The 23699-nt window shown below is 47.2% G+C and overlaps 8 protein-coding genes across 8 annotated transcripts; 1 reads left to right on the plus strand and 7 right to left on the minus strand.

Annotated features, from left to right (window-relative positions):
* Window positions 1-143: 143 nt before the first annotated feature.
* TGAM01_v209201 (osmolarity two-component system protein sln1) lies at window positions 144-3724 on the plus strand (the record flags this gene model as incomplete). Its single annotated transcript, XM_018809515.1, has 2 exons — window positions 144-1959; window positions 2022-3724. 2 exons carry the CDS (start codon window positions 144-146, stop codon window positions 3722-3724), a joined length of 3519 nt encoding a protein of 1172 aa, XP_018657299.1.
* A 119-nt stretch (window positions 3725-3843) lies between these two features.
* TGAM01_v209202 (cytochrome P450 oxidoreductase) lies at window positions 3844-5428 on the minus strand (the record flags this gene model as incomplete). Its single annotated transcript, XM_018809514.1, has 2 exons — window positions 3844-4035; window positions 4088-5428. 2 exons carry the CDS (start codon window positions 5426-5428, stop codon window positions 3844-3846), a joined length of 1533 nt encoding a protein of 510 aa, XP_018657298.1.
* Window positions 5429-6045: 617 nt separating this feature from the next.
* TGAM01_v209203 (dienelactone hydrolase) lies at window positions 6046-7635 on the minus strand (the record flags this gene model as incomplete). The annotated part of the gene is made up of 3 exons (XM_018809513.1): window positions 6046-6716; window positions 6815-7258; window positions 7317-7635. The coding sequence occupies 3 exons, from the start codon at window positions 7633-7635 to the stop codon at window positions 6046-6048; spliced, it is 1434 nt and encodes a 477-aa protein (XP_018657297.1).
* Window positions 7636-8178: 543 nt separating this feature from the next.
* Window positions 8179-10452, minus strand: TGAM01_v209204 (hypothetical protein; the record flags this gene model as incomplete). The annotated part of the gene is made up of 1 exon (XM_018809512.1): window positions 8179-10452. The coding sequence occupies one exon, from the start codon at window positions 10450-10452 to the stop codon at window positions 8179-8181; it is 2274 nt and encodes a 757-aa protein (XP_018657296.1).
* An 858-nt stretch (window positions 10453-11310) lies between these two features.
* TGAM01_v209205 (TfdA family Taurine catabolism dioxygenase TauD) lies at window positions 11311-12754 on the minus strand (the record flags this gene model as incomplete). The annotated part of the gene is made up of 4 exons (XM_024550509.1): window positions 11311-11846; window positions 11912-12250; window positions 12318-12639; window positions 12719-12754. 4 exons carry the CDS (start codon window positions 12752-12754, stop codon window positions 11311-11313), a joined length of 1233 nt encoding a protein of 410 aa, XP_024404754.1.
* A 3472-nt stretch (window positions 12755-16226) lies between these two features.
* Window positions 16227-18746, minus strand: TGAM01_v209206 (hypothetical protein; the record flags this gene model as incomplete). Its single annotated transcript, XM_024550510.1, has 5 exons — window positions 16227-17120; window positions 17178-17429; window positions 17486-18533; window positions 18601-18622; window positions 18698-18746. 5 exons carry the CDS (start codon window positions 18744-18746, stop codon window positions 16227-16229), a joined length of 2265 nt encoding a protein of 754 aa, XP_024404755.1.
* A 373-nt stretch (window positions 18747-19119) lies between these two features.
* TGAM01_v209207 (hypothetical protein) lies at window positions 19120-20151 on the minus strand (the record flags this gene model as incomplete). The annotated part of the gene is made up of 4 exons (XM_024550511.1): window positions 19120-19310; window positions 19373-19474; window positions 19553-19785; window positions 19853-20151. 4 exons carry the CDS (start codon window positions 20149-20151, stop codon window positions 19120-19122), a joined length of 825 nt encoding a protein of 274 aa, XP_024404756.1.
* A 566-nt stretch (window positions 20152-20717) lies between these two features.
* On the minus strand, window positions 20718-23162 carry TGAM01_v209208 (hypothetical protein; the record flags this gene model as incomplete). The annotated part of the gene is made up of 1 exon (XM_024550512.1): window positions 20718-23162. One exon carries the CDS (start codon window positions 23160-23162, stop codon window positions 20718-20720), a length of 2445 nt encoding a protein of 814 aa, XP_024404757.1.
* Window positions 23163-23699: the final 537 nt, after the last annotated feature.

The raw sequence follows: 23699 nt of genomic DNA on the forward strand, positions 1-23699 counted from the left end.
GCCTCGCCTTCCATCTCCCTTCTCCCCGACCACGACTCCGGCAAGCATGTCGCGCATGGAACGATAGTTGCGGTCGTTCCCCAGCAGTATCGCAGTATGCCACGCATTGCGCCCTGCCTGCTCATCCCTCGCCAGCACCGAAAATGAGAATCGCCATCCGAGAGCAGCTCGCCGCGCTTGTCCTGTCCGCCGTCCTCGTCGCCCTCGCCATCATCTCCATCCCGACATGGATCTACGTGCACAACTTCGTCGTCGACGTCGAGTCCAACGGCCTGGCGCTGACGGCCCAGCTCAAGGCGTCTGAGATTGCCTCGGAGCTGCAGCTGGCCCAGACCATCTGCCAGACCGTCGCCACGCGCATCCTGCTGCAGCAGGCCTTTGTCGACTTCTACAACCAAAACTCGTCCGACCCCTTTGCCAATGCCCGCGCCGACCTCGAGAGCGCCATGGGCTCCAGCCGCTCCTCCGGCCTGCTGCAGGCCCGCCTGTACTCGCGGAACACGACCGGCGGCGGCCACCAAGGGCTCGTCAGCGTCACCGGCGCCGGCGTGGGCAATGCCACGGATAACATCCAGCTGCCCTACCTGGCGCCCGACGGCTCCCGCGTCAACCTGAGCGACACCGAGTTCGGATACCCGCCGTCGCTCTACCCAAACATCACCTACACCAACCTCGGATATCCCAACCCCTACGTCCCGTCGACCCCGGCCTTTGGCGCCTATGCGTTTCCCAACGTCAATCTTAGTAGCGGCGGCGGCCTGTTTCTCGGCCCAATGGTCATCAACGAGACGTTTGCCTTGTTGTCCCTCACCATCCCCGTCCGCTCCTTCGCCATAACAAACTTCATTCTTGGCTACATGACGGTGGTTGTCGCCGCGGGGTCTCTGACCGACATCCAGATGGCGCCTGACGGCTTGGGTTCGACGGGCGTCGTCCTGCTCGTAGGACCGGCCAATCCTTCCAATCGCTTCAATGCATCTGCGCCAGCAAGCAACGACACGTATACTCCCGTGGTGGATCAATTCAAAAACACTCCTGTTCACTTCGTCATCCCCCCAGTCTCTATCCCAGGACAATCCGATCGACATTCTGAGCGAAGTTATCAGGATGGTAGAAACTATGCACGTCCATTTCCGCTACATGCATATCCAAGTTTGCAGAAAGTCTATACTCAGAAGCTTTCCGCAAACAACAACTCCACTGTGGCCTTGTCAACAACCAACGAGCAAGGCACTGCCGTTGCCGTAGGCGTCGCCCGCCCGGACACCACCCTCGTCAACTGGGCCGTCGTCGTCGAAAAGTCCAAATCCGAAGCCTATCAGCCCATCAACCAGCTGAGAGATATCCTTCTGGGATGCGTCTTTGGCACCGCCGGCCTTGTTGCCATTCTGGTCTTTCCCTGCGCACACATCAGCGTGCTTTCCATCCGCCGACTCAAGTACGCCACGGAAAAGTCCATCAACCCTCCAGGATATGAAGACGAGTTTGACGATGCGTTTGATGAAGAGCACCCAAGCTCGGGAGCTACTAGTTCCAAGCGATCCGACAGGGGCTTTTTCGGCACCATCTGGCGCAAGGTATTCCCAAAGAAGAAGATTAAGCCCATCAGTGAAGATGATGCCAACCGACACGTCTTCAAAATTCCTGCCAGAGTCGACGTTAAGAAACACTACATTACTGACGAATTAACGGAGCTTTCGATGACGTTCAATGAAATGTCTGATGAGCTGTTGAAGCAGTACACATCTCTGGAGGAGAAAGTTTCTGAGAGAACGCGGGAACTGGAGATTAGTAAAAGGGCGGCCGAGGCTGCCAACGAGAGCAAGACTTTGTTCATTGCCAACATTTCGCACGAATTGAAAACGCCGCTGAATGGCATTATGGGCATGTGTGCTGTTTGCATGGAAGAGGACGACATTGTGCGGATAAAACAGTCACTCAAGACACTTTATAGATCAGGTATGCAGCCTCCATTCTGCACATTGTTGTACCTCTTGATTTCTTGCTAACTGCAGACATAGGCGACCTCTTACTGCATCTTTTAGAAGATTTGCTCAGTTTTTCCAAAAACCAAATCGGCCAGCATATCAGCCTTGAAGAGAAAGAATTTCGATTGGGCGAAATCAAGTCCCAAATGCTTTTCACTTTCGATAAACAGGCTCGCGAGAGTGACATCGCCTTCACCGTCAGCTTCCTAGGGAGCGAGAACGCAGAGCTGAATGGAATTCTGAATGATAGTACGTTCGAGAAGAGACTGCCTGCTCTAGGCCCCAATGGCATGGGCAGATTGAAAGACGCCTATGTCTGGGGCGATCAGCATCGAATCTTACAAGTCATGATCAATCTTGTCAACAATAGTCTCAAGTTTACGCCGGCCGGGGGAAAAGTGCATCTCAAGATTCGATGCATTGCCGAGGTCGAGCATACCAGCAACAATGATAGTCGGACTTCATCCTTGTCCAAAAGTGGCTCTGGGAGGGTTGGGCGCAGCCGGCATCGCGGCAGCACGGGATCTACGCGCTCTGCCAACTCTAGAAATACAAACTCCTCTTCCACGGTCAAAGGCGGTACGGCTCTGTCAATCAATCCCATGGATCCCAAGGCTACTCCTCACGTACGCATTCGGGAGAGGTCGCCAACACCGCCTCCGCCAAATGCCAAGCCGTACATATTCGAATTTCAGGTAGAAGACACTGGCCCAGGTATTCCCGAACATATGCAAGATAAGATTTTCGAGCCATTTGTACAGGGAGACCTCGGCCTGAACAGGAAGTTTGGAGGAACAGGTCTGGGATTGAGTATCTGTTCACAGCTTGCCAAACTGATGGGCGGATCAATCACTCTTAAAAGCACCGTGGGTGTGGGGTCGACTTTCACGATGCAGATCCCGCTCAAATACGTCAAAGATCGCCCGCCAAGCACGGCTTCCAGCAGCACGAATTCAAGGCCGACAAGCGTCAGGTCCACAGCGAATGCTGACGGTCACCGCAACTCGTTGAACGGCTCAGCATCTCCTCACCAACACCAAGAGCCAAAGTCCAAAAGCACGCCTGCTTTGATAGAAAACAAACTACCCCGTCTTGTGGGCCTTAGTGCCCCCTTTTTCGCTGCAAAACCCGCGTCGCCGAGCAAGGATGATCAGATCGCCACGGCAGTCATTGATAAAGCAATGGCTAATAAAATCGATAAAGCAATGGCTAATAAAATCGATAAAGCAATGGCTAATAAAGCAGGCAATGGCAAATTGCGCGTCCTGGTTGCCGATGATAACGCAACTAATGTCGAAGTGGTCAGCAGGATGCTCAAGCTCGAAGACGTCTACGACGTTGCCATTGCCAAGGACGGCCAAGAAGCATATGAGCTGGTCAAAGCCAGCATGGAGAAGAATCAGCGTTTCGACGTCATTTTCATGGACATTCAAATGCCCAACGTTGACGGCTTACAGTCAACACGACTTATTCGCAAGATGGGCTACGTCGCGCCCATTGTGGCGCTCACTGCATTTTCAGAAGAGAGCAATGTTAAAGAGTGCATAGAGTCAGGGATGGATGAGTTTTTGAGCAAGCCCATACGGCGGCCAGCCCTGAAAAAAGTGCTAAAGAAGTTTGTCACGATTCCGGAGGAGCCCGAGACGACTGCTCCGACAATGACAGAAAAGAAACCCAATACACATACAGTAAACGGAATGAATGGGAAACACAAGGAAGAGGCGCATTTAGATTAATATAATTTCTTTTTAATTGTTTATACTGAGAGGGGCTTTGTAAATATTGTATTATTCCTGGCAAAAGAGCTACTTTTGCTGTTTTATGAATGTATGTATACGTTTACACTCATATATTTTCACGCTGCCGCCCTTGGCCTAACTGTGACGTTAAAGTTGTCTTGTTTCACAAACCAATAATTCGTTGTTTGCCAGTCATTCTTTCCATCTTGCAACTCGAAGTCAAAGTTCCTAATGAGCAGTGGGATCAGCTTCGACATCTCCAAGTAAGAGATATGTCGGCCAATGCATGTTCGCGATCCCAAGCCAAACTGCATCTGTGTCAGCTTCAATACCTACTCAACAGACATGTGCGATACTCACTGGGAAATAATATGCGTTCATCTGGGCCAGTCTATCCCCTCCTTCTTTCTCTGCCTCTAGCCATCTCTCTGGCCGAAACACTGCGGCATCCGTGCCAAAGACATCTTCGTTGTAGTGCGCAGTCCAGGTATTAATACCAATCGTCGTGCCCTCGGGAAAGAATTGCCCATTCAGATGCAGACCGCCCTCAGTGACATCTCTCCACAGAGGAAGCCCTGTAGCGGGATGGAGACGCAGTGCCTCTTTCATAACTGCCTGCCAGTATGGCATTTCTAAACTTTCCTTGAAGCTCAGATGGACTTGACCTGCTTCATTTGTCGATTGGTCAATTTCGTCTCGTAGTTTGCTCATCACATCTGGATATTTGAGAAGATGGTATAGAATTGCCGAGAGGCTGATGGCAGTGGTGTCTGAGCCCGCAATGATGTTGGACATGCTCATCATGAAAACATGGTAGTCGGTTACTTTGGCTGGGGCGTCTTTGTTCTTCACCATTAACTTTTCGAGAAAATCCTCAGGCATTCCGTGAGCATTTCCTATGCCCTTTTCGTCTTTTAAATCTCTCTCGGTCTTTCGCTGGAGAATTAACTCTTTTACGTAGCGAATGAGATACGTGCGTCCGGCTGCTCCTCCGATGCCCAGAGCGCTGGTCACGGCATAAATGTAGGGATGCAGAGAAGGGAAAATGCCAATCAGAGTAGAATAGGCAAAAACCTTGTTCAAAGCCTGCAGGATACCCGAAACATCTTCCCCGCGGTCGAGGAATCCGAAAGGCTTGGAAAACGTAATATTGCCAATAACATCGAAAGCGTAACACTGAAACCAGTGGCCCATGTTGATGGGCTCGCGTCTTTTCGAACAGATAGACATGCGATTTAATAGAATATCCGCGCATTCGTCCACGTACTTCTCGTAGCTCACCAAGCTGGACATGCTGTAAAGGCCCTGGAACACTCTTCTTGTCTGAGCATGCCTCTTGATATCCTTGTCGGGAAATAAAGTCCATGCATCGGGACTCGGGTGCTTCCAGCCGTCGTACCAGTCTGATTTTGGCAGTTTTGAACCGATGCCGTATATCGTGTTTACTGATTCCGGTGAATCGATGCTAAACATGTTTGGCGCGAGTCGTACAATCGGGCCATGTTTTCTATGGAGTGCAATGTTCTCTCGCTCGAAGCCGCCGAGAGCAACGCGCTTGAAATACCAGAGTCGAGTAAATCGCGCCCAAAATGGACCTGGTAGATGGCGAGTTGATGAAGAGAAGCTCTTTGCAATGATGAAAAGAAGACGGGCGAGGAGTAGAAAGAGTCCCGTCAGAACAACAAATCTCAAGGTCAACATGGCTGGTTATTTGCTGCCGAGATTTGGTATCGCAGATGAGTTGTTAGAAATGCATAGCTGCCGATTGCTATCCCCAATAACATTCCAGAATCTCGTATATATACCTACTATCTCTTTTGTAATGCTTTGTAACTATTACCCCAATTAATTTACCCTAGATTTATACTCCCCATTTGCCGATCTCACAATAGCATGCGGGCCTAGCGGATGCTTTCGGCTTAATCTCGCCCGTTTCTATTCCGCGATCGCATCTGGCCATTGACAGCCGCTCTTTAGTGTTTAGACGGCGAGTTTACTTCTCCCAGCGCCCTCCGCTAAGCTCCAACGAGTAACACAATTCGGAAACAATGATTCTCTTAGCTGCCTTCTGAGAGGCGCTGTATTTCCGCCCTATTTTGAGATCTGACAGTAGAGAGCCAGTGCGGCTTTACCCACTTGGCTTTGCTTGGATGAGATACATCGTCGCGTTTCTCGCTTATAAGTTGCTGAGTGCATAGTTGCAAATTTATACTTGGCGGCTAATCGTCTAGCCGCAGCCTTTTTATTACAATTACTTACATGTCGATGAATGATTGACACCTCTCCATTCCCTGTGATAATTCAGAGTTGCAATCCCCTCATTCGGCTGACTTTTCGGCTGACTTGCTTTTGCCGACGTCGTCTCCAGCCTCGTCGTGTCCTACAGGTTTCTTACCTGCCGACTTATCTCCGGCTTCATCTTCGCCCTCATCTTCGTCCTCATCTTCGTCCTCGTCATCATGCCACCCGGGTATCAACTCATTGTCCGCCTCTCCCTCTGTTTCAGGATCCCAACCTTTCAACACTCTTGAAGCTGCAGCGCCATCAACTATGGGCAATTTCTTGATTCCAATCTTCCGAGCCGCCTCTGGCACCACGTTAGGATCTAGAGCTCCAATTTGTACCAACACGCTAGCTTGGTCCCAGTATACGTGTTCATGATAGAGTTTGCCCCCTCTTAGAGTAACGATGCTGACCACAAGAATCCGGACTATCTTTTGGGTGGGTGGTACTCCGGGTAAGATCCAAGGCATCTCTTGGGTATGCTTGAATCGAACGTGAATCTCATCAACGATACGGTCGGCCCCGATGGTACGAGATATTAGCGTTAACTTGAGTGACTTTGGATTGCCGAAATATTCAGAGTAGAATTCTTGCAGTTCTTCGGCCCCAATGCCCCCAGTCAGGGTAGGGATATAGGTGACATGTGGACTCTTATGCGTTGTGTAGGTAGACATTGTCGGCTTAAGATTGTGTGTGAAGAATTTGCCTATGTCATATGTTAATATTGCCATTGTATATGGCAGATTGAAGTCGTCGCATTGATTCAATCCTATGCCACTAACAAAAGAGCAATCTGTTTCTTACCTTGCACATTTTCCTCCCACACATGTTCCAAATCCACCGTCTGCGCAAATGCTCTCCTCGCCGTACCCAAGCTTCGACTCCACGCCAAGTCTGCGCAAATCATATTATACTCATCCAAGTCATGCTCAGCAAATCCCGCCTGTGCTTGGTAAGTATAGCTGGGAAAGGCGAGTTGCAGCAAGCCGCCCGTGCCTATGCCGGGCTGAATAGTCCTACGGCTTGTGCGTTTCTTCCCTTGGATGCCAACCATCTGCGTCTGCTTCGTGACGCCGACATCTTCTCCGGCGATGAAATGCACCAGTGCTGTGATGTTGTTTGGGAAGCGGCCCTGTGGATCTGGGATTTCGGTTGGATAGTAGGCAATGAGAAGCCTGAGCTTGAAGTCAGGGTTGTTGTCCAACACGTGGTAGTGCTTCAGACAAAGTGCGGCTGCGTCACCAAATGCTGCCAGACATCATGTCAGTCTCGCCTCTCTATCTTTAGTCAAGACCTCGTTATTTACCGATGATGCCAAAAGTCTCAAACGCGCTAATGGTCTGATTCCCTCGCAGCCCTCGCAGTTTCTGCAGGTATTCATCTCCGCCATTACCCATCGGAAGGTACTCAACGTCAAACCCTTCAGCTTGCCATTCCGCAAAGGTTACAGCGTCAAAGTCGTCACTTTCCGCTGTTATATATAGCTTTGGGGGGTTTCGCGGAAAATCGCTGGACAAAAAATTGGGATCTCTGTTGTCTTGCACATTCTGTGAGATGATGCGCGCATTCCGCCCCTCCGCTTCTGGAACAGCGGCCTTGATTATTTCTGCAGTGTTGACATTCATTGCGAAGGCGCAGTTGCTTTACATAAAATCCGAGTTTCTCAAGAGACAATTACTCGTCGATGTATAATTGCAATGGTGTGAGAATACAATTTATATGATGAAAGTGGCCTTGACGCAAGCTTTCGTAATGAGCAGCTCATGACGTCAAGGCCATCATGCGCGTTTCCAGTAGAGAGCTGTTAGCCCATACTAAACTCTTGGTGTGTAGATCGCATCCTCTTATGCGCAAGCTACGGGTAACAGCTGGAAGCCGAGCTTTAGGGCTCTAGAGCTGAAACGGTAGGCTGTAAATTGGACTACGATGCGCTACAACTTGTTAGCTCCAGCGCTCAATTGCGTGAATTTTCTCGGGACGAGAGGCGAAGTGTGTCTGTATAAAGTATGCTATAAAGGCATGAAACGTTACTGCATTATTTCTATTTTTGATTTCAAACTCTGCGCAATTTGATTTTTCATTAGACAATGGAATCAAAATTTCAAGTTACATATTTGCATGTGAGTGTCATAATCCTTCCCAACCTTTGCCTCTAGCAATCGTCGGACTTATACCAAGGTAAACATTCGCTCAGATTTGGTGCTGTCTTTAAAAATCTCGCCGTCCATCAATCCGTCGCAATATGCCTCGCCCAAGTATTGATACTCATCATCTTCAAGCTGAGTATCCCGCTTCTTTAAAATATGTGCTGTTGTCCCTCCATGAAATATGACGAGGGAGTTGCCTGTTTCCATTTCTGCTGGCCCGAGGCCTACAAACCCAGTCCTTGTCCGATACAGCCTTCTCCTCAGATTTTTGAGCATATTTGTTGTGAGAACATTCATATCCGGACCTAGGCTAACATTTGGATCGAGCCCAACCTTCTCAACGCTCTCGTGAGACGGCCGTATGTTCATTTTGCCAAAGCGGTGACGAAATTTGATGTATTTTGATGCAAACCATACCCTTGCTGAGGCGATGAGCAAGCCCGCCGCATCTGTAATAATGTCTTTCACAGCCTCATAAGCGATCTTGCCTGATATCAGCGGATCAAGCGCGCAGATTTGTAGACTATCCATCTCGGGCATCAGACTCAAATACCAAGGAATGATTCCTACTGTTTGATAGATGCGAGTGATGTGGTAGGATGCAACAAACTCGTCCGATTTGATGAGCCGCTCCCCAAGCGTATATAGACTCCTGTGCAAAGCTTGAAGTCTCTCAAGGCTTCCAATTGGACCGAGAGTTTGGGTAAAATGTCTATAAGAAAGACTGGAATCGCACAGGCTCATCAATAATCCGGGATCTGGTGCGTTTTCAGTGTCGGTAGACGTTTCATCTTTCGTCATGGCAGTTGCTGCTTTTGCGAACTCGACGACTTCATCGAAAAACGTTTTTACCGAGCGATAGTCAATTTGTTCTGACACTTGCGGATGGGGCTGTGCGCGGTATAGCTGTGTTCCCACCTCCTCAATCTCGTCCACAGCGATTCCCTTGATATGAAGCTGGGCGGGATTACCCTTGATAGCAATAACAGCTTCGGTTGTCGTCGATACACCAGCAGAAAAGGTAGCCTCTTTTAAGCTCGAGTATCCTGCCGGAATAGTAAGATCCATTGCCCAATCTGGCACCCATGAGGGTAACCCCCCTGTTTTCTTTGGGTACTGGTTGAATAACAAGACATCGATGCTGTCTTGTAGAAGCAAGCCGGCAATCTGAGAATACATTTGAGTGATATGGGACTTGTAGTCGACCTGAACTTGCGCCATGAGAGCATCATTATCCGCTGCTAGCCCTAGTAAGCCGAAGATTCTGTCTTGCTCTAGCGTTACCCCGATTTTCTTCTTGTCATCGTTCACGTTGTATTTCATTACGAGGTCGTGCAAGCCCAATCGTATTCCAGATTGATGGATAGCTTTACGCTCTTGGAATATCCGTATGAACCCATCCGTTTTGTTCAAAAGAGCATCTCGCTGACGAAGAACACGCTGAGGGACTGCGCCGGTTATCCGTCGCACCCAGTAGGTATTGTATATGTTGTAAAAGAGTGCACCAGAGCGGAAGCAGTCGAAACAAAGACTCTTTTTACCACATAAGAAGACCACTTTTGGAGCCAGGCAAGCTTCTTGGATCACCCACAGGCGGCTGAACCAGAGTCGATCAAATACATCGGCAAATCCATCTAGGGGGAAGCGGTCGCCGTATCGTTGGACCAAGTCCAGCAAATCATCTCGATCTTCACGAACTTGTTCGTTTACTTGCAAAGAGGGATCCATCACGGCATCGAAAACGTGCATGAACTGGCTGACATGAGGTCCCATGACTCTGCTCAGTATCCCTTCTTGTGACATTTCGTGAACGAGATCAAAGTATTGATCGGATAGTCGAGTTGGGGCACCTAGCCAGACAATTGTGCGAGCGCATTTTGTATAGATGTCTCGCATGAGCAATACTTGATGACTCTTCTCGTCGCGATCTCTCTGGTTGATACTGATTTGATCGATGAAAAGATACTCTGTCATATGCGAGGAGACAAGATATCGTAGCGCAATTTCTAGTGCCGGATAGATGTACAGCTTGTAGGAACCTTGTTCTGTTTCGACAATAATTTGTCTATTGGGCTCTTGGTAACGTGGTCCCAAACTCCAAGCGTATGAGAGAGCATCGTAGTGTACGCCGGAATCAACATCGGCTTCTATTAGCCTGATTCGAATTGTGCCATTGGCGCCCGGTACGATGGACGGCTTTGGGGGAAGAAGCTGGACTAGGCGAAATATTCTCTTTAACGGAGAAAGAGGAGGATAACTGAAAGGTTTGAATGATTTGAACTCGAATAGCGACATGCTGCCGGACTTGATATGAAGAATTGACGATGTCAAACGCAAAAGCTTGCACCGTAGCTGAAGAAGCTGTCTTAAAACGCTTTGACTAGTCGCTGCATGCTATCAGGTGATGCATTTCAGCCGCACTGCTGGGTCTGCGTTATATTTTGCCTTGCGCTCGTAGGCGTACTGGTGAATCCGCGATAAAGCTGTATTGAGTTAAGCTTAATTTAAGCATTTTGCCCTGCTATTCGCCCCTCCAGCACGTTTCACGAACGCGAGCTACCGGAGCCTCGGCGCTGTTTTTCTAGAATAGGTACATCCACATTCTTTGGGCTCGGAGCAGCCAGTTACGCTCTTGGCCGTTGTTAAAAGTCGTTACACGGAGTACTCTTGTGGAAAAGTCATGTGGTATCCAGTAGCTGCAGTAGTGAACTCTTCTATAGCAGTACGCTGCCGACGCTCGGCAAACGTATGCATAAGCTCATACTAATTAGTAGATAACACACAGAAGCAGCATGATAGGATGGATTCACAAAGCTCTAGGCAAGCTACAGATTCTGCGTACACATGCAAGTCCTGTGGTCCGTGACTGCTTAAGGTAGCCAAGCACAGTTATGGAAATGCTAGCGTGGCTGGCAGTCTACCGTTTTAGTGATTGTCCCATCTCGTCGTTGAGCTAGGTGAGCAAGAATTGCTCTCGCTCTGAATATTTAGTATTGCAGTCGTAAATGGTGTTAGTGATACCAACAATTCTGGACGAGTGCAAGAATACTTTCTCAATTGATCCATTAGATTTCGTTGATCTATTCAAGTAATTCTCATACACTTGCTATGGAGCCTCTAAGCCACCGGCCGCTGTCGCATAGCCATGCTTTACTATTTTCCGAGTGCAATAGCTTCTCGGCGGCTCAAACTCTCGGGATCAAAGTAAGGCTTCTCACCCAAGCTCACAGACCTTGAGCCAGTCCGCTCGCCAAGTCCCTGGTTGAGGTAATCCGGTGTAGCAGCGTGGTACACACTTCGGTTGTCCCAGATTGCCAAATCATTCACGTTTTGCCAACGGTTGCGAACTTGTAGATCATGGTTTTCGACAATCAACTGAACAAACCAGTTGAGGAAATGCTTGGATTCCTCTTCTGACAAGCCATGAATATGCTGAACGTGGTGACCCACGGCGAAGACACTCTTCCACCCAGTAACGGGATTGGTCCGGATCACGGGGTGAATAGCCTCCAGAACATCGCCGATATTTTCGGGAGCTCCTCGAGGGGCAGAGAAGAGGGAAAATCCGTTGTGGTCAGCTGCCTCCTTAAATCCAGGCTGAGCATAGTAGGCAGTCAAAGTGTCCAAGAGTCCCTGCAAGGGTTTAGAGATGCGATCGTAGAGCTCGTATCCAGATGCCCATAGCGTATCTGGAGACGAATATCAGCATCCTGTGGTATACCAGCAGGCGTAAGTCATGGTAAAGACTACATACCTCCACCAGTCGTGGGCAACTCTGTCAACCTCAACAGAGCGTAGTCACTCGGGATAGGCTCAAATGTAATGTCAGAGTGCCATTGAGACTTCTGGCTCTGACGCTTATTAGTCCGTAAAAAGCGGTCGGCATAGATCTTTTTGGCCTGTTCAGATGAGATGACACTGATTTCGTTGTCTTCTACACTATGTTCCCGGCCGGCGTTGTTGACAGGGTGAATGTGCAAGCCAGAGGTCTTTGGCTTTCCGGAGAGCTCGCCAAGGCGCTGCACGAGTTCCTTTTGGAGGTCGTTTGTGATGTTGTCTTGCTTCCGGAAGAAAACAACGCCTCTTTGAGACACTTGAAACATGTTAGACGATAACCAATTTGGAGGAAAAGAATTGCAAAGAGCTCCATATAGCCTTACCAGTAATAGCCAGATCTCTAAGTAGCTCGTCCGAGTTGGGTGCTTTTAGCCACTCTGCCAAATCAACGTCCACAAACTCTTTGCCGATGACTGGAGTGACCTCGAATTGCTTGAATTGATCGAGGGCACCGCTTAGCTTCAGCGGTTCACGGTGTCCGGTCTCTAGATTCGGCTGGACTTGGTCTTTCAAGCTGGTAACGACCTTTTGCTTGAGATTTTCGGTGACTTGAGCCACGGTTTCTGTGACAGCAGGCGCCATATTTGCTTCTTGTTTTTTCTTGCTAAATACAAGGCAAATAGAGTTGAATGATAGACAGGTACTCTGTAGCAAACACTTTATGCATAAGTCTTTGCGCTACGGCTGGAGACATCTGCTATATGTAGCCAGCGGCGTGACTCACTATCCATATTGCCTGATGTAGCAATAATTGTCTCATGCAATTGTGCAACAGTGACTATAATTTCATCATCTCATCGTCAGATATCACAGTCGCCATATCGCTCAACGATTGGTAAGACTGCAATCAATATAGCCTTGCATTCGCCTCTGGGCAACGGAAGTCGGCAGCAAATGCGCGCGGGGTATCACCCAATTTTTCTCAGCTTTACCCTGCATCATGGCTTAGATTAACGGCTTATCGGTCTTGAGACGCAAGTCAAGGGTTGAAGGTGGTGTGTCCCCCGCGATTGCGTGCCGAGTTGACGTTTGACGCGATCCTAGCGCGAGATTGTAAACGAAGCCTGCATCGCGCAATTCAATAGGGCATTACGACATGATTTGAGGTTCATTTGAAGATAATAACATAAACAAGCGACAAAGAGGATATGAAAAATGACACTCCTGTTACTTACACTTCTCAAAGTTTATTTGGTATAGCTTCTGGGAGGTGGAACCCCCTGTGGCAATCCTAGATACAGAAGACAAAGGAGTGCATTTAACCGCTCACCCAGCAATTGGAGTCCTAGCTGTAGAAGTGACATTATATAAGCACATCTTGCCAATCATGTTCGTAGTACCAAAGACTTCTGAGAGGGCGAGAAAGGTATAATGCTTCTTGGAAACCTCCCTAATAGCTCATGATTGGATCACACACTTTGTGGTTGCAAGGATGTCGAGCCGCTTTCCACCAATGTGTTAGTATATGAATTTTCACAGCCGCTGGGCTTTATTTACAACCATCGTTATACCTTGACTTTTTTTTTCTCGTATTGATCATTAATGGGTAAGATTGATTTACGGGATCAAATACAATTTTCTTTCTCAAAACTGTTTTCTGTGGGTGCGGATACATAAATCTAGTAAACAGGTTGACTCCATGTATACAGTGCCACTTGACGTGCTACTTACCTTACCCAATGCGTTAATCTTTGGCGGTAACCTCCAATCCGTAGTCAACTGACCAACGACAAAGATCTACTTGTTTAGCGATTGTGACCATTTTCGCGCCTACCCGTAGTATTATACCTATCTGGATTAAATATTGCTTATATGTGGTTGCACATCTAAGTCTAAAACTGCACACTACGTATCTTAGCTACATTTCGAGCTTCAAGCGTGTCCGCCAGTTCCAAGCTATTTATAAGGCCATTTCTTCGCTCTTCACTGGAAGCCAGACCAACTAGTATCATTCTACGAAACACCGATTCAGTCAAGCGGAGCCATGCAATTTCTAGAAGAACATTAATTGGGGGTTCAAACTCAATATATAAGTCAGTTATACAAGACTTCTATTTCCAGAGGCAGACGACTGCGTATCAATGACAGTTCCAATTTCTTCTTCAGAGGCGGACACGGTTGGGATACTTACGATGGCTATACTGTTTTCTGTTGATGGAGAAAGATAAATTAGTTGCATGTAAATGATTATGCCATTTTTCCGGTATGCGAAGACAGGTAATTTTACATATGATGTTACCAAGGTAGGTTTATGTCTCTAGAGATACATGCGTTCACCTATCTAGAATTCATAATACGGTTATTGAGTAAAAATGTAGTGAAGAAATTAAAAAAGGGATAAAACAGTTGTCATTAGCCAACTAGAATGCGTGTATATCAATGAGTAAATAAGCGATATATTACCTCTTGGAAATGAATGTAGCAGAATAGCAAAAAGTGAATTAACAAGTAAGCAGATGAATATAAGAGAGTTGGAAAACCGGGATTTGAATTCTAAGATTTGCACTAGCATATATACATTTTTGTCCCAGTTTTTTGTCCGTTATAAAAGACCCGTTTCCTCCAAGAAGATTCTTCAAGAGGAAAGTATTGCAGACCCAACGAAAAATAAAATGAATATACAATCAGAAAGAGTATCCTCGCATCCATTCATATGCTCCTTGCTGTATGCTGCTCACGAGGTGCTTTACCCCACTTAGCCACAAGTATATGTTTGAACGGCAGCACAGTTAAATGTCGCATGCGAAGGATTACAGTTCGAGTTGAAAGAGCCATCTGAGTTGAACAGCTGGAGAGGTGATCCGCCACAGTTCTCCAAATAATAGGAAAATCCGTTTTGTAGGGGGAATTTCGCGCCACAAGGATTCGCTCCATTTTCCGCGATAAGGGTCAAGCCGGTTCCGCATGGATTCTGTCCACCGATCCAAGCAACTGGAGTTTGTTAATCATTGTATTTGGTAGCATAGTTTATTACGAACTTGCCTGCATCTGATCCAACTTGCCCGAGAACAACGGTTGCGCATGCGTTAGTGGCAAGTGAAGCAACGGTGGCCAAAATATAATGCTTCATATTGAGGTATTGGTCGTGTGGTAGTACTTGGAGTATTGAGCAACGAAAGAGATGATGAGGGAACGAAAGTTTATCGCCGGGAGTTGTTCCAAGTTAAATAGAGGTTTCTTAGGACAATGATATAGTACCACTATTCTCTAGACCCCAATCTATTGCAGTTTGAACTCCCGTATATAGCATAAGGCTTACACCTCGTATAGGCGTCTTGCCTCACAAAACTCCATAATGGACTGCTGTTTCAAGTATGATGCTAGGATAAACCAGCTACTTCATTGGTCATTGCGATCAAAACGGAGCTTCATTCTACGGGCGTCTGTCGAGCTTTGCGAGAGAACACGGCACTTGTGACCAGGGGTGCAAAAATAACATCTATTCTATATATGACAGGTAACCTTCAGAAGCTATTACAATAGAGTTGTTGATGATCCGCCATACCGTTCTGTGAACCAGAGGCAAAAGATCAGAGCAGTGAACATCATTATAGAGACTATTGTGATGAAAAAGTCAATTATAAGAGGTCGAGATCACGAAAAATTATCTGTAGCAGCGTCTCATGGAAAGTATCGAGACCCAAACTTTTGTATCTGGTCCCACAATACCCCTGCAGGAAAAAAAAGTTTCTCATCGTGGCCTATCTCGTATAAGAGATAATGCCCTACAAACGCAGGAGGCTTCGGATACGATTGTTGAACTTGTCAGATAGATCAGCTGTGGGACGCATCAATTCTCCCCCTTGAAGTTGCATTAGTTAACATCTATCGTCTTGCATCTAGTTAAGAACGCACTAGTTTGATTAAGAAGGTAACTAAGAGAAAATCAACATCAACGTTTTGACCGGGCCGTCGTTTGCCCTGTTTGGCATAATGGTACGACAGAACCCTACAACTAAAATCTGATATTATCACATAAAGTAGTGAGACCCTGACATAAATTGCTTGATAAACAATTAGCAAGCTAGCCAGATTCCAAATCGTTATTCCTATTCCAGAAAAGATCGTCAACATCTGCGTATACAATTCCCACGTCAAATCATTTCTCCGTGAGGACTAAAGCAACCAAACGGTTGCCTGGAAGTGACTAACTAGCTTAGGCGATACCTCTAGATGATGCCTAACACAGTATCAAGTAGGGGAGATAGTATAAGGTTATCCAGGGGTTCGACTTATTCGAAGCCCGTCATCAATTCGCTAATCATGTAAACCGAGTCAAAACCCATACCAAATGGTGGATTATGGCTTCTTGGTACGTCGGTTGTATCGACTATAGCGTCCATGTCAGAAGAGCCGAAATTCGCAGTAGAAGGAAAGCTCGCCAAGTTTAGCTCCGGCATTAGCGGTAACGAATTGATATCTACTTCCTCATTTATAGTCTCTGGCTGTCCTGCCGCTGCACCTTCGAATAAGGCCGTCGGGCCATCTAAGAGGTTCAAGCGTAGAGCGAGACTCTGAACTCTGTTCCAAAGATGTTTAGACGGGCGGGAAACAATCGCACGACTGCGTAAGAGATTGAGACATAAGATGGCGCTTTGTTGAGCTCTTTGAAGTGTCTCGGGAGACAATGGCCGCTGTGCTACTGGAAGCATTGCGTTTTGAGAAATGGCTAGCAGCAAAATACCCAGGCCAGAGATGAGAAAGTAATTCGACTCTGGTCTCGCAGATTGAAACGGCGGCTGGTCGGCATCTATAGCAGCTAAACTGGATGCTATGGAGGCCGCTGCATCAACGCATGTGGACCAGATATCCGCGGATGGCATTCCTATAACTCCTTTCCCAAAGAGGATGAACCTTGCGACCCCAATTTGAAGTGTATGTGCTCTTAGGCGAAGCGTGATACTAAGAAACCGATTCCATTGCTCAGTTCTCTCGCCTTCGCCTTTGAGCTGGAATTCGCAGTCGATGCTTTTGTACCACTCGCTGAGACGATATTGGAAATAGCTGTAGAGTTCTTGGAACTCCTCGGGCGTTAACTGCACATTATGCCTGCCGAAAGTTATTGCGCTTGTGGAGCTGGCAATTTTGAGATACTGAACCATCGCATCTAAGTAAGGTGCATTGACCTGAGGGCGTCATGGTGAATTTTGATACCTCAATTGAAACTGCAGAGATAAACTTACTGGTTTGGGGAACGTCGAGTCCAGAGCTAGGTCTTGTGTCATGGTGGAGAGTCCCAAAGCATGCCTTAGCTGTTGTTCTAAGACGAAAATAGACCATATAATGTTGACCGCTTGTGTCTGCGCTTCTCCCTTGGGGAATGATCTATCAAGGACCATTTGCCTATTGAGGCCGAGCTCAACGACGATACGTGCTACATTGCCCAAGAAACGCCACGCGAGGCGCCATTTATGAGAGTGGTAATAAAAGATGCTCTATACCAGTGGCCATTAGCGAAAATCAAGAACCGATTGACTTAAGCAGCGCATACCATCAGTACTAGCAAGATTAAGCCGTGGAGATCAGTGTTTGTGTTCCAGATTATGTGTTGGGCATCCGGTAACACGTCGTCGTGAAAACGTTGGATCAGATCAGACCCATTCTCGTTTTCAGCCGTTAGAGCAATGGCAGCCATCATCTGAAGAATGGCTACTTCGCTTCGTCTTAGTGGGAAAGACTTATTCCTATGAGGCTCTGCACTCAGCTCTTCAAGCTGGCCACTACTTCCAGCTAAGCGTAGCATCTTCGCTCCATCTACTACTGGATACACCATTCCGGCCACGTCATTGTATTTTTGGATCAACCGAATAAGCTCTGCATTGTCCAGCTCATCCAACGGATGCGTAGATGTACCCTGAGTTGTGATACCAGAACTGGACGAAGATGTACTTGTTTCTGCAACGCCCCATTCCCCGATATCAGCTGCAATCTTGTTCACAATCTGGCCATGCAAAATGGAGAAAGAGGGCGTTAAAGATGGTTTGCAGTCTTCGAGTGGCGGAGTGCCTAGGACTGGCTCTTCGAATGCCTTGAGACTGTCATCAACAATGTGAATGCAGAACAATGCACTTGTCGAGCTTTGAATGACCGGAAGTGGCTCTTCGCAATCCAGTGACGCATTGCTTGAAGGTGTTTTAACATGATGCGACTGCAATCTTTTGGCAGCCTCTACATTAGAGACGCGCTTGAGTATTGCGTCAAGTTTGCCGTTTTGTCGTTGTAGCAGCATCTTGATACTCTCGTAATCCGAATGCTTGATCTCGCCGGCGCTTCCTGTCTGCATGTACGGAGGGTGAGAATCTTCCTCTGGCGCTTGTTGGATCTGGAACTGTTGCTGATTTTGTTGATTAGAGTCATATATGATACGCTGGCTTCGATAGTGGCAAGATGCTGGATCTCTTGCCACGCAGTAAGAGCATGGCTGCTTTCCATTGCAGCGCACTTTGGCTGCTCGACAGCGGTTGCACGCGTATGAGACGTAGCGGTCGCGCTTCCGAATACCGCCCCCTTTAGTGCCTGACGGTAGCATATCGAGATTGCTGCGTTGTGGTATAGAGGCTAGTCTCAGAGGTGAGGCACCGCGTGTCTGAAAGGACAAGAGCTCACGAATTGAGGGCTATCCCAGCGGCTAAAGAGTAAGTGTCAGAAAAGCGTGAATAGGCCTCACTTTGCGGTGAAACAAAAAAGGGTACCGAGAATTTACAATCCAGCAGGGTAGCTGCTGTAACTCTGCTGCGGGGCGAGATCTCCATTCTTTCGTGGCTTCAGGGCAGATGCATAAGTAAGCTTGGTGTGTCATCGGCAATGCTACCTTGGAATGAGTAAACCTGGAGAAAACAGCTTTACGTGAGCTAAAAGTGATCAACTATCCGTCATCACATACATATGTGTATATGTATTTTATATAAGATCGAGAAGTCTGCAGACCATTTGTAGCATTCAATCGTATTGAGCAGGATTTACATATAGGCCGCACTTATGGGGCAGCTTCTTGATTTGCCTTATAAACTGTCTCTCTATAAATTCCCGATTGTTCAAGTTCTTGAAACTATGACGCGGTGTGTATCTGCCTGCGGATAGTCGACCCTTGGTCATCTTCTATGGATAACGACAAGACAAAATCCATCACTGTGCTGTGAAACCTCCATCGACCGGAAGCATGGCCCCTGTAATCCATCGTGCTTCACTGCTTGCAAGAAATACAGCAGCTCCAGCTATATCATCCGGCATACCTATGCCATGCAACGGGTGACGCTGTCGAATCTCTTCTGCGTCATGGATCTGTGTTGTATTGACAAAAATGGCTGTAGCAGTATCTAATAAAACAAAGTATTAGAAACAGAATTATCAACGTCTATGTGGAACAGTCATGACTTACATCCAGGGCAAATGGCGTTGCAATGGATCCCATCTTCAGCATAGTCCATCGCAACTTGCCGGGTCAAGTTTGCTACTGCTCCTTTGGACGCGGCATAGCACGCTTTTTGCTTCATTAGCTCATGATTCGTACCGCACGGGCATCCCAAGAGCGAAATAAACTGTGAAATAAAGGTCTTACGTATGTGTTTACCGCCGACCAACCCAAAGATGGAAGAAATGTTGATGATCCAGCCGCGGTCTCCTGATGCAAGCTTATCTTGGCGCAGCATTTGAGCAACAACGTATTTTGTCGCCAAAAAGACCGACTTCGTATTAACTGACATGGTCAAATCCCACCACTGCTCGGGCGTTTCGTGAATTTTGAGAGCCTTTTGTCCAGCCTCAATAGAAATGCCTGCGTTATTGACTAGCCTATTGAAATCATTCAGCCAGACATTCCATATCTTCTTGCTAATACAAAGAGAGCTTTTGTACTTACACGTCGATGCGTCCATATTGCGCAGTTGCTGCGTTGACCATGGCCTCAATCTCGGCCGCATTGCTTACATCTGCCTTTATGAACAGAGACTTCCCTCCCTGCTGCCGAATCAAGACATCCGTTTCGATTTCCTGCTCGGACTTTATTTCTTGTCGTGCGCCTGGCCTCAAATCAACGCAGACGACAATCGCGCCTTCTTGAGCATATGCCAGAGAAATAGCCCGCCCGAGGCCTGAAGACGATCCAGTCACTATGCAAACCTTGTTCAACAGGCGCTGCGACGATGCAGCTTCTGACATTTTGTGGTCTCTCGATTTAAGCATGGAAAAGTTGTGGCAATGAAACAATGGTTCTGCCGATTCTCTTCCTTGGGCCCTCCAGTAGTTATAAGTCGAATACAGGCGAGGCAGCCAGTCGCCAAAATCATTGAACTGATGGCTTTGAGAGTGCACCAATTACCAAGCCAATCATTGTTCCTCGGCTGCCGTACCTTTGCAGGCGCAGCTATTCGGAAGCCTTGCCGTTGGTGACTCGGCTTGCTTTCCACCTTTGAACTTTAGCGCATTAATCAGGCGTAAGAAGAAGAACTTGGCTGCTATGCCGATAGGCCGAACCAGGCAATCCTCGACAAGCTCGCCAGTGACCAGGCGGAGATGCCGCTCTTACAATTTCCAAATACCAGGACGCCTGCTACTGCTTCAACTGCCTATTACTAACGCGAATAGCTCGCATTGTTGTAGTTTCCATGTCGCTGGCGAATGGGCCGACTGCATCATGGCCAGGGAGGTGGCGACAAAGAACTGTGGAGGCAAGGATAGGTTGCCTCAATGTTTTCAAGATAACGAAAAAGTTTTATTTTGAAACGCTATGGAGTTGTCGAACACAGTTTAAGATATATGAACGAATAAATGTTCTGCAATAAGCCAAAAAAGTCAATTTCCTTTTTACCCAGTAAAATATTTTCCCTGCTGATGACCGTGTCAGAATCTACCGCCTGGCTTAACAGCATGTTGGAATGCTCAGCCAGAAACACTTGCTCCTTCGTACATTGAGCTAGGCTTTCTCTGCTCAAGAGCAATTCAGGATCTTCGGCTCCTAATACTTGCTCCTTCTTAGATAATTCGAGTTTCTCGCTGCTTGAGACTGTATCAGGATGCTCAGGCCCTAGCACTTTACATCTTAATTCCAGCGTTTGTTGGAATAGCTGCTCTGCTTCCTCATATCGACCTTGGCGATAGGATACACATGCGAGGTTATATATACTATAAATGGTGCCCGGATGTTCAATACCCAATACTTTTGTCTGCAACGCCAGAGTTTGTTTGAATATCTGCTCCGCTTCTTTGTACTGCCCTTGAAGATAAAGTATAATTGCAAGGCCGTTCATGGTAAATAGCGTATCGTGATGTTCAGGCCCTAGAACTTTAACCCGTAGCTCCAGAGTCTTCTGGAAAAGCTGCTCGGCTTCTTTATACCGGCCTTGGCGATAAGCTACGCTTGCAATGTTATACATACTGAAAAGCGTATTGGGATGTTCAGCACCTAGTACTTGAACCTGTAACTCAAAGGTTTGCTGGTACATCTTCTCGGCCTCCTTGTACTGGTCCTGGGAATAAAGTGTATTTGCGAGGTTAGTCCTGCTGAGTAGGGTATCCGGGTGCTCGGCACCAAGTACTTTAATCCGCAGCTCAAGTGTTTGTTGATGTATGTGTTTGGCTTCCTCGTTTTTACCTTGGCCGTAGAGTGCCTTAGCGAGGCTACTCCTGCTCGCTAGTGTATAGGGATGCTCGATTCCCAGCGCCGTTGTGTACAGATCAACCGTTTGTCGCCACAGTTGCTCAGCATCTTTATATCTCCCAAGAAGAAGAATACTCCGCGATACATCATACATAACCCTCAACCTAGCCTCCATATCCGACGAATGCTCTTGATATTTCAACGCTACGAGCGCATGCGGCAAAATCTTTGTCCAAGCGTCCTTATTGGCATGATCGGGATGAGGATACGCTATGCTGAGCCGTTGCATCACTGATGTAGAGCATATTTTCAATCCTCCCTCTTTGACTAACCAATTCTGCATCACTAGTCGAACAAGTCTGTGTATATCGTATGAGCCTTTTTCTGCTCGTTCACTAATAAAAGCATACGCCCTCAAAACTCCGATAGCTTCGTAAGCCTCCATTTCATCGTCAAGTGGTAGGAGATGCTTCGAAATATTTTTTTCAGCAAGAAGAGACATGTGTTGCAAATATTTAGCGGCGAGCGGCTTGCTTCGGGAGATGTCGTTGAAAGAAATCAACCATGTTGTAGCAACTGGATTCCGGGCGTCGGTGCTCTTATAACGCGCCCGATCTTCAAAATCCTTGCTTAACAACTCAATTAAGCGCTCATCACTGGAGCTGCAGTATTCGAGGTATCTTGTAACCTTTATTCCAGTCTTCACCATATATGCAGATGCTTGCTTAATAGCAAGAGGTAAATCAGCTAGAAAATCAAGTAAGCTTATCATACTTTGTATGTCACTTATTTGATGTGCTGATAAACCCTTCTGCAACATTTCAACTGCTTCTGATCGACCCAATTCTGACAAACGAATAATGCTCTCCCTTCGGATATCAAGCTTCTGGCTAACCTCATCATTTCGGGTTGTAAAGAGAATAGATCCCATAAGACTGAAAGGTAAAAGATTGCTTAGCGCAGCTTTGTTAGTACTAAATAAGTCGACGTCGTCGGCGTTGTCGATAATTAAGAGCCACTTGTTGTTGCATCCACTTAGTGCTGCTTTTACAAGCTGCTTGACGTCTGCTTGAGTGTCATCAATCCCGTGTATCTTTAGTGCTCGGCCGATCTCACGGTAAGCATTCTCAAAGGTGGAGATATCGATAGCCGGAACCCAGAAGACATGGCAGTCCTTGTATTTATCACGGATACGGAAAGCGGCCTCGAGCGCGATTTGAGTTTTTCCAATGCCACCAAGTCCTTCGATGGCGATTTGTTGGCAGTCGTCTTTATCTGCATCGGGGGGAATTATTTCGAGCAGTCGGTTCAGAACCAATTCGCGACCAATGAAGTCCTTATTTCGGCCAAACGGAACGGTCCAGCAGGCACCACTGGACTGATCGCCATCATAATCGAAACTTGCATTCTGTGATACCCAAGTCCCATAATTGTAAGTCACATGGACGTTGGACTGCCCTATATTTTGATCCCCTTGATGTAGATTGGTATGGTTCCCGAATTCTGTGTTGGCCACCGCGGTAGAACGAGGCTGCAATAGTTTTGCTGGATCTGTTGAATCGGTCGTTGACATTGCTGATGTTTTCTATCTGCCGCGCTACACCGATTAATTAGTATGCTCATTTTGCCTCTGGTTGCAAAATATATGACTGCCTCAATTAGCGAGAAACAGTGCCTGACCTTGGAAGAGAGGTAGCGATGGAGAGCTACCCAGCCTGTGTCACTCTTGGAGGCAGGCCGTTGCAAAGAAAGCAGCCAAGCGCCACTTTTCTGTCACTTTTACAAATGAGCAGTCAGTGGTAAGTGTAATTAGAAAGATAAAGGACAAGGAGACAATCTTGGAAGTAGGATCATTCTTTGGAATGATGGAAGAACGCGGAGGAGCCCAACGTCCCTCCCTGTCAGCCTGATGGTGTGGGGTCTGTTTGTGATGTATGGCTGCTGTATCCAATCACAATGACTTCTTAGGCGCCTGTTTCGGGCTGAAGAGCTGAAACGAAACATATTATTGAACATTAAGCTCTCAGAGTTACTTAGTTAATTGTACAAAGAGAAGTACTCAATGCAATGCATAAGGTATGGTGCTCGCTGCATCATGGCTACCCGTGCC

The sequence above is a fragment of the Trichoderma gamsii genome (genome assembly GCF_001481775.2).
Source record: "Trichoderma gamsii strain T6085 chromosome Unknown Scaffold_43.2, whole genome shotgun sequence".
Lineage (NCBI taxonomy): Eukaryota > Fungi > Ascomycota > Sordariomycetes > Hypocreales > Hypocreaceae > Trichoderma > Trichoderma gamsii.